The following is a 10,120-nucleotide window of genomic DNA, read 5'->3' as shown; positions in this document are numbered from 1 at the left end:
CAAATTCAAGACTGTCTGATTCATGTGCACGCTGTAGTGTTCTGTGTTCTCATTGTTTGTCTATGGTTTGCATTTTAATAATCTAAACGAAAACCTTGTATTGGTAAGATTTAATGGATGGTAGTAAAACATCCAAGACGGGTCCAATACATGATAGTGTCTCACACGCTCAAACACTAACTAGAAGACAGTCCCTCCAAAAGGTTGGTTCTCAATCAATAGTGACACTTGTTTCTTAAAAATGAAATGCAAACTTGGGCACTGAAGTGAACTCTATCGTAAGACATGAAAAACAAGAGTAGCTACTAAAAGACTTCAAAAAAAAAAAAAAAACATAAATGATATTGCGAATCTGCAAGTTGATACACCCAACGGAAGGTTTCTACTTCAGAAACATAAAATATTTCATAGAAAGATGTCTGATTCGTGTGCAAGCTGTAGTGTTCTGTGTTCTCATTGTTTGTCTATGGTTTGCATTTTGATAATCTAAACGAAAACCTTGTATTGGTAAGATTTAATGGAAGGTAGTAAAAACACATCAAAGACGGGTCCAATACATGATAGTGTCTCACACGCTCAAACACTAACTAGAAGACAGTCCCTCCAAAAGGTTGGTTCTCAATCAAACACTAACTAGAAGACAGTCCCTCCAAAAGGTGGTTCTCAATCAATAGTGACACTTGTTTCTTAAAAATGAAATGCAAACTTGGGCACTGAGTGAACTCTATCGTAAGACATGAAAAACAAGAGTAGCTACTAAAAGACTTCAAAAAAAAAAAAAAAAAACATAAATGATATTGCGAATCTGCAAGTTGATAAACCCAACTGAAGGTTTCCTACTTCAGAAAACATAAAATATTTCATAGAAAGATCGCATACATACGATCACAAAACCCACCCAAAATTTTCAGAGACAAGATATAATACAATGACAAATCTAAAATATATACATTCCTCTAACTCAATAAAACATTGGGCAGCTATCTCAGCATTGCCAATAGTTTCAAAAATTGTGGCAGCCTCCATAAGGGCAATACAAGCCAATTCAAGATTTGAACTACGCATACGTTCGGCCGAAGCTCGAAGGCCAGCAGCCCGCGCTCATTTCTCCCTGTACAGGTCTCCAGCTCTTTCAAAGCACATTGTTGCCATCTCAAAGTTACCCTCGTTGAATATCAGCGAAGATGTTAAATATGTAAGAGAATCCTAGGAATGACTCAGAACTTCTCTACCAAATATAAGAACAAGTGATGAAGTCGAACAATAAGGAAAAAAAAAAAAACAAATATGAAAAAAGAAAGAAGAGAAAACTCAAACATCCCAGTTCAAACCTTGATACCACATGAACTCCAATCCTCTTTGCCGCTAGCAACTTGCATTGCCTGTGCAAGTGAGTCATCAAGTAATCTAACTTGGACAAGGCACAATTTCTTCCAATAGTCAAACATAGGCTTCGAAAATCTTGTATATTCTCACAAATCCATAACCTTTGCCTTGTACGTTTTATAGCAACGTTCCAATTGCTTAAGTTCAGATCAAAGGATGTTGTGTTTGGCCTTACCAAATTTTGTGAAACTTGGTGCAGCGGAGTCAAGCACGTCTTGCTCCTTCATATAAACATAGATTACTCTAAATGATTTTTCAGAGAGATGTGCCAAAAAAATTGTACATCAATACATCCTGCAAAAGCAACAAAATGTAAGAAGACATATGATCTAAAAGGAAAAAAGTTACAAAAATTGATTAGACCAATATTTGAACTGAGCTAACATTTTATGCCACATTGCAAATGAAAAATCAATACATGTATGTCTTGGAAATGAAAATGGGATTTATCCTAGAAATGAAATAATCAATCACCTGAAACTCTAGGCCCTTGCACTCAAGTATTGTCAAAACAAGGGCGAAACCCCAAAATTAGGCGTTGAATTCATAGACGGACCCTGAAATCCAATTGAGTAAATACCAAGTTCAAAAAAAAATTTAAATGTAAAGTTTCTTATATTGTAAGCTATCTCCGGCCATAAGTTCTCCTTGGAACTATTGGTGACCTTTCAGAATCAAATGAGCTTCTACTTATTGTTTCTGCATTAAGCTTGTCTTCCGCTGTATGAGATGCCAACTTTTTCTTTCGCTGCAGCTCCTATGCATGTCGACACCATAGGGATTCTCTATCTTTTCTCGGCATCCTAGGATCAGACTTTAGAAGGCGTTTAGCAGTCGACCAAGAAGTAAGAACGGTCTTCCCATCTTCAGTCACTTCGGTAGCTGCTTCTGCAGTTATAACATCCTCTAATAGAGTTTGTAAGTCACGTGCACATCGTTGAAGGGAAAATCAAGCATTGAATTTATGTTCTTTGAATGTCTATTTAAGTTGGCCAAGAAATTGAAATATTTTGATCAGAGTGGCAATTATAGATTCTTGAAGGAATTGATGGAATAGGGGAAATGTGTGAAACTTTAGGACATCATGAAACAAGCATAAAACCTATGTCATCAGATTAAAATTAAAAAAAGAGTCATGATATCTGACATACGCCCCCATCATAGACTCGTAGATTATTTGCCTCGAGATACGCAAGGAAAAGATTTATGGTTCTGCGTATCCCGAGGAAATGATCTATGGTTCTGTGATGGGGCATCAGAAAATCATTATTCTTAAAATAACCATATGGTATGTGAAAAATGACGATTGATTACATTTCGTTATATGTTGGTGTGAGTATCGAAGAGTAAAAAATTCCCTTCTAAAATGATCGTAACCATCAAATTGGAGTCCGACTTTGAAGCAGCCTGGCAACTTCAAAATTTTGGAGGAACCCTCCTAGCAACACAACACGTAACCTCTTTTGTTTTTATTTCACCCCTATTTTTTGTTAATATTTGGGATACCTCCTTGAAGAAGCACATGTCATCTAAGCGAGAGGGTTCTATCGAAATTTTAAAGCGGGATGGGCACTTCAAAGTTTTTTCCATCAAATTGTTCCACACAAAAAAGCAAAATAGAGATCTTTGAAACCTTATTGCCTCCATCCTAGTTAGGACATTCAAAGAGCGTGTACCTTCAATAATTACAGGATCAACAACATGGTGTAATAGCAACAATTCTGATATGGAAATCCTAACAGGTGACACGAAATGGTTGTGGAATCACCTTGTGAAGTGCCTTAATGTGCTCCCGAAAGAACTTTTTTGTGTCAGCTTGATCTAATTCAGAGTTAATAGTACGCCTTTGGGGATCTGTCTCCAATTTAGGCTTTGATTCATTCCACGATGCCTAAAAAATGCATATGCAGGCACAAAAGTTATATTTAATTAACTCAAAGTAGGTACTAACCAGGAAACTATAAACTTGGGATTCAATTAGATAGTCACAAAACTCTCCGACTTAGGGATTAACCGATTAAATCGGCAAATTGATGAATTAATTGAGTATTCCTCAATTAATTGGGGAACATTTTTACTCTTCACCTCCAAAATTTTAAATATTTACAGGGTTTTTAGAGAGTTTGAAGATGTTGGGTTTTGGCAAGAAACTCAAAAACATATTTTGTATAATCTCTGAAATTTTGCCGATTTTTCACGAAACTTTCCCGAATTTTTTTTGAACTAACCAAATTGAATTCCCCCCCCCCCCCCCCTAGTGAATAATTAACAAATCCGAATTTTGACACCATTATTAGCCAAAATAGGAGATTTAATTTGAAGTAATAGACTTCTAGAGAAGAATGTTAGGTGTGAATCTAGTTTTGTGTTGCATGGTCCACCAAACATCATTGAACTAGCCAAGGTAAGATTTGGAAACTACCTGAGGATCTCTAATTGTTTCTACTAGTAAAGCTTGATAAGAAGCAACTGCCTCCTTTCTGAGAACTTTCAACAAAGAGCTCATTCCAACATATCTAGCATTACCAAAAGAGGATACAAATTGAAAAAATTTGGGTTGTCCATTGTACCATTAACTTGAAACCCTCATTTGACATGGTCAAAAGTTTCAGAAAGAGATTATCTTTCACACAGATAATCTCAAGTGATCCAACATATAACATCTACACCAATATCTGTCATCATCCAAAAATGAATCCCTTCATCAAATCATTGGAATCACTCTGAAGTGTGCAGATCAATGACGACGACATGATCATATTGATTGGTTTTGTGCAAACTTTGGAACATAAGTTTCACATTTAGGTTACCTGGACATTGTTCGGCATCACCTTGTATATAACCCATTCCAAACAGTTCAATAGCAAAACATGTGTGCTTACCGACTCGTCCCTTTTGGCTTTTGTTGCTTGTTCAGCTTCCTCTTCCACAACCCTCAATTCATATATATACTTGTTAAATAAAATCCCTCTTTCTTCATGCTTGACAGATTTGTACCTAGGGTCATTCCTTAGCCTATCCTTTTTTTTTATAAGTATAATATATTGAAGAAAAGAGGAAGAACAAAGTACAAGGAGGCCAAGGAAGCCTCACAAATAGCAGCAAACCAAAAGAAAACTACAACATCAGTTATTACATAAAGAGTTCCATCTAAAAACAAAATCATCAAAAGTAATCCCCACAACCTCTATGTAGTGTTTTGACGAAAGGTACAAAAAGCCCAAGATCTCCAAGAAACCTGCATGAGAGCTTTTAATCTTATTATTGAACACCCTGTCATTTCTCTCGTTCCACACCCCCCAAGCAATAACCAAGGCCATCCTTCACCTGTACCAATAACAATTAAACATATCCTTTATAAAGATGAATAAATACGCAATGAAAGGAACATCAAGAGAAAAATACCCCATGCATGTGTGTAGCAATGTTGTCAAAATCAAATCAGTGTGAGAAATTGTAAGATTTAGAATTCATACTGAATCAAAAGATTCATGAATATTTTTCTTTATGAGCTAAAACAAATGGGATGATACACTCCATGTAATGACAAAACAATCTATGTACTACAAATACGTAGGTCTAAGCTCATAGTCATTTGCACAACAAATCTTTTCTCGAAAAGAAGTATCAAACCCATGTATCATTTATCATGCCATAACTTTTTGTAAACAATCAATGATATGCAAACCAATCAAAATTGTACAATTGATAAAACAACTCTTGAATGGACCATAACCAAAACTCACCCCCATTGAGTATTGATGATCCAATCAATCCATTTCTTTTGGAATCAATTAACTAGGTGTAATCTTCTTATAAAATTTCATCACTAAGTCCAGTTCTCTTGGAATCAATTATGAATAATATAGGTGCAATTTTTCAAAAATTAATGTGATTTTGATAATGTCAAGAACACAAAATCCTGTTTTGGTCCCCATTTCTCTAAGACCCAAATGGATCAGGAAAAGAAAAAAAACAAGTTTCCTGAGAACATATGATTTGAAATTTCAAATCCGAAGAAGTTCATTTGGCTGATGCAACTCATCTTTCTGATGTGCAGAATGTTTTCACATGCAACTCATCCTTCAGTACCTTTTAATAGGTGTTTGTAAACAATACAAAGAAGATATGTTAAGCCAAACATGTGATTTCATACAAAATCACCTACCTGGGACCAACGGGTATTTGTATTTATATCCCATTTGTCGCAAAGCATGGACTTGAATATTAGAATACACCATTCAAACATTACAAAAGTTTGATTTAAGGTATTACCTCAACATTACAAAGAAATATAACATATTCAACTTCAGCAAGTGTTTACAATTGGCACCTCAATTTTTACTATATCTAACAAATAGAAATCTAAACCAAACAAAACAAAAAAGAGAAGATAGAGAGTTTCTATTGGCACCTCAATTTTTACTATTTCTCAACCATGACTTATTTTTTTATTAGATATTTCTCAAAACGAGGGCAACTTATGTCAAAGTTCTCTTTCCGGTATAGTGTTCATTTTAATTCCTAAAACATGTTTTTCCAATAAAGACACTATTGGCAATGCACGACTTTTTCTCAACTATTAAAGAAAATATGGGAGTCAGAGATTCAGTCCATGTCTCTCTATGTACCCTAGTGGTACTTATAGAAAAGAAAACAAAAACACGTATCTATATATATATATATATATAGACCACTGTTATCATCAGATTTTTTTTTATCTTCATTCTTCTTTTAATGATTTTCTCATTTTTCTTTTATATGATTTAACTTTAATTTTGAATTACAAACTAGTTTGTTTGTTAAATCAGATTTCTACTTAGAATTACTAGAGTGGTTGAATAATTGGGACAGTGCACGTTCCAAAATACTTACCAATCCCTGTTTTTTCACTGTGTAATATATATTTAAATTTTAAAATGGTAAGCTTTTACACTAAAATACCCTAAATACTCCCTACCCATGTCCATTAATTGTAGGGGCAGAACAGATGCTCAAATTCAAAATGATTATTATCTATTAAAAGGTGGTTCAATTCAACAGATGCTCAAATGCTCAACCACAAAATCATATCTTATATAGATCACAAGCATTTAAAGTATTAGAAAACAATATAAAATATGAAATTACGTTGGTTAATTAGGTTGACTTTTCAAAACCTTCGCCAAGATTTCAAAATATTGGTTGAGTCATCCTAGATCACGAATGATTCAATTTGACTTTCTCGCATGATTGCCTCCAAGACCGAGATGACATTCTTAATTTATCTCAACCTCTTTAATGAATTTAAAATATAAAAAAAAAAAAAAAATTTCATAATGCTTAGGCTTTCCACATTAATGGGTTTAAAAGTGTAGTCACATTTGAGAAATTTCTATAGACCTATCAAGACCATCCAACATCTCTATATATTTAACACAAAGAAAGCTCTTGTAACCACAATTCATAAGTTGATAAATAACAACCATTTTTTAACACCATCGATCAACATGTTGTCAAGAAATAAAATTAAAAGGGAAGAATTTTACCAATGAAACTCTATCCTTGGGATGTGTTTGATCTTATAATTCTCTGGGCCTCCATCAGGACTCAACTTCCGTGCAAGATCACCATGATAATTGGTAATTTTCAATATTTGGAGTGTGGTGATTAATTGCAAACCTTCGGGGAGAGTTCTCAATCTCGGACAATAAAAGTAGAGGAACTTCAAGCTTGGGAATGATCCTTGTTCAAGTTCCATCCATTCAATTAGAGACCTGGATATAATAATGAGAGTCTCTAGAGTAGGAAACCCACCAGACCTGCAGAACTCTCTACCAATATACCTTGCTGTGTAGGCGAAATCTAATTCAAGATATTTCAAGTTAGGAAGAGACTCAAGGACAGAAGTTGGGTTCTCCAATAGATTAGAATACGTTAAAACTAAGTGAGTGAGGTTTTTCATGGAGCTGAACCAATCAGGCATTTCCTGTAACCACCCTACTAGACGAAGCTTTTGAAGGAGAGGCGGAGGCGAGAATGGTTCCAAAGAAGGTAGCAAGTGTTCTTCGCTGAAACAATACTCGTTCAAATTTGTTGCTGATAGAGATAAGGAGAGAAGTCCAGTCATCTTCATTATAGAAGCATATAACTCACTTGCATCTTTTTCCGTTAACTGAACAATTCCAAGCTTTCTGATTTGGGTGAAGTTACTTAACTCACTGGCAATGCCATCACCGACGTCTATACCACTCAAAGTCTGGAGGTTCGTCAATCGCCCTATCCCTATAAGGGCCAAAGCCCGTTCCTCATTATAACTGTAACTGTTCATTTGAAGGTGCCTTAATTGTAAGAGATTCAGAATTCCACTTGGTACTTCTTTAAACGAAGGACAATTAATATCCAAAGTTTGGAGGTTTCGAAGATTGCCTATACTCTCTGGAAGCTTCTCTAACTTATGAAACGCCAATCTTAGATATCTTAGGTTTATCAGATTTCCCACTTCTTCTATTATGATGCTCTTACTTCCTATAAAATAGAGACTTAACACCCGCAACAATTTCCAATTGTATAATTCCATTTCCAAGGGATTTGAAATAAATAGAGATCGAATTGATGAGATATGGATATTTTCCAAGTTGGATGCTATTTCTTTGTCGTTGATAAATAGGTAACGAATATCCTTAATGTACAAATATTCATCTCCTTGTGCAACACAGTGATGATATGGCTGGGGAACAGAGCAGTGAAGAGAGTCGGGCAGATATGGATATTCATGTTGAAGTTGAACCATTCCTAGTTCAATTAACTTGTTGATATTGCTTTCGACAATATCCTCCATTCTCGCTCCTAGAATTTCTTCAATTAGACCTTCGGCCATCAAGAGTTGAACCATCATGTCTTTATCTACATGCCACTTGTGAAGGTAAAAGCAAGAGTACATGAAGCAGGATTTAAGGTCTATCGATAAAGTAATAAATTTATTTATAAAAGAATTTTCACCTTCATCATTAATAATAGCACTATGTTCGATCGACAATGACGCAATTGTAGTATCCAGCTGAGACTTGACATCCAGAATTTCAACGAGACATTCGTTGATAATTCTCAATTCACATCCGAGCAGAGCAGCAGCCACTATTCCATCTGAGTCATTCAACCCATCTTTGCTATTATTATTCATCCGAATGATGAATAGATTGATACAATCATCAGCGTCATGGATGGTTTCTTTGAACCTAACCAACCAATTGTGAATCGATTTTTTCAATTCAATGCCTATTATGTTGGACATGGCACTGAAGTAACCGATTTGAACGAGTTCGCTATGGAAAGGTTGGATATGAGAATTTAGATGTGAAAGTTGGGACTTAAGAAGTAGGATTTCATCTTCTAGGCCACCAAATATTTCAAACTCCTCACGTAAGAGTGAATTTAATCTCCGAAGGAAAATGGTTGCTACGACTTCTTCCATTAATTCTCTCTTTGATTATATGAAAAAACAAATAAAATCAAAGCTCTTAGAGGTTTAAGAAAACAAGAAGCTCTTGATTGTTTAAATAACTAAGTAGCATAGAGTCAAGGTAGTCTCCGTCGTCTCTCTTCTCTCTGTTTTTTTTTTTTTCCTTCTATTGTACCTTCTTTCTTTAAAAAATATCAAAACTAATCTCACTGTCGGGAAAAAAAAAAACAAACAAACAAAAAAAAAGATAGGACATCATTGGGTCAAGTCTTATCCACTTCTCTCTCTTTTTCTAATGCCATTATCTATCTTCTTTCCCTATAGAATACCAAAACTAGCCTCGTTGTCTAAGGAAGAGAGTAAAACATTAACTCATTTCTTTCAAAGAGAGATGATATTGTCACTCCAAATTTTACTTAGGCCTTTTCAACATTTACCTTAAAGTGCAATACAAAATTGGATTTTGTATCGAAAATACTATTTAAAAAATATTCTTTTATCGAAATACCCTCACATGCTTATTCCAAGGTTTACGTATTGCATCCGTTAAGTTGTTAATAAAATCATTTTAATTATTACATCCCAATTTATTAAATTATTTATCTAGTCGAGTCGTGTTAGAGTAACATTGAAATTGACATTCTTTCAAAAACATTGGTGTACATGTAATCATGTATACTTTCATCTCGTATCTCGATGAAAAATATTTATGATTTTTACTTATATACCCTTTAAAAAGATATTTTAAAAAAAATAAGAAACATTTTTTTTCTTTAAATAAATGATAAGATAAGAGATGGACATCGTTATTAGAGTCAAGGTCTTCTCCATCTCTCTCTCTCTTTTTCTATAGCAATTATTGTACCTTCTTTCTCTAAAGAATACCAAAACTAACCCCGCTGTCGGTGGTGTACAAAAGAAAGAGAAATCAATGCACGCGGTTTAGGTGGGTTCGCGATTGGATACGTGGCTGATGTGCAAAAGAAAGAGAAATCAATGCACGCGGTTTGGGTGGGTGAGTGATTGGGTACGTGGCTGACGTGATAAATGTAGAACCATAGAATACACTAGAAAAAAATGTGCATTCCGTGCCCTCACCACGTCAGCTGCTGTGTTCATCATTATTCAAACATTAACTCACCTCTTTCAATTGGAAGAGAGATGCTATTGGCCCCCGAAATTTTACTTAAGATTTTGTTAACATGTGCCCTAAACTAAAGTTCAATAAATACACTTTGAAAATGGATTTTGTATAAAAAATGCTCTTTTAAAAAATATTTTTTTTGCCAAAAT

The 10,120-nt window shown here is 34.7% G+C and overlaps 2 protein-coding genes across 3 annotated transcripts in view; both read right to left on the bottom strand.

Moving 5' to 3' along the window:
• Positions 1-840: 840 nt before the first annotated feature.
• The window catches only part of LOC147397857 (putative disease resistance RPP8-like protein 4), a 54,987-nt gene continuing 45,707 nt past the window's right edge, over positions 841-10,120 (bottom strand). Inside the window, exon 4 of the transcript XR_015179635.1 lies at positions 841-1,943. The gene's annotated coding sequence lies outside the window, so the exon portion shown is untranslated. The remainder of the gene's footprint in view (positions 1,944-10,120) is intronic.
• LOC147397859 (disease resistance protein RPP8-like) lies at positions 4,336-8,975 on the bottom strand. Of its 2 annotated transcripts, XM_086446911.1 has the most exons (3): positions 8,368-8,509; positions 6,915-8,281; positions 4,336-4,713 (listed from the first exon to the last, which is right to left on the bottom strand). In XM_086446911.1, exons 1-3 carry the CDS (start codon positions 8,437-8,439, stop codon positions 4,710-4,712), a joined length of 1,443 nt encoding a protein of 480 aa, XP_086303037.1. In that variant the 5' UTR covers positions 8,440-8,509; the 3' UTR covers positions 4,336-4,709. The 2 variants fall into 2 exon arrangements, with proteins under 2 accessions (XP_086303037.1, XP_086303036.1); XM_086446910.1 differs by having other exon boundaries at positions 6,915-8,975.

This window comes from Akebia trifoliata, chromosome 7, assembly GCF_017979445.1.
Source record: "Akebia trifoliata isolate Shusen 1 chromosome 7, ASM1797944v1, whole genome shotgun sequence".
Taxonomy (NCBI): Eukaryota; Viridiplantae; Streptophyta; class Magnoliopsida; order Ranunculales; family Lardizabalaceae; genus Akebia; species Akebia trifoliata.
This window is presented reverse-complemented; position numbering and strand designations above follow the sequence as displayed.

Coding starts and splice junctions, on each gene's coding strand:
- LOC147397859 (XM_086446910.1), bottom strand. CDS start 8,839: ATGGAAGAAGTCGTAGCAACCATTTTCCTTCGGAGATTAAATTCACTC.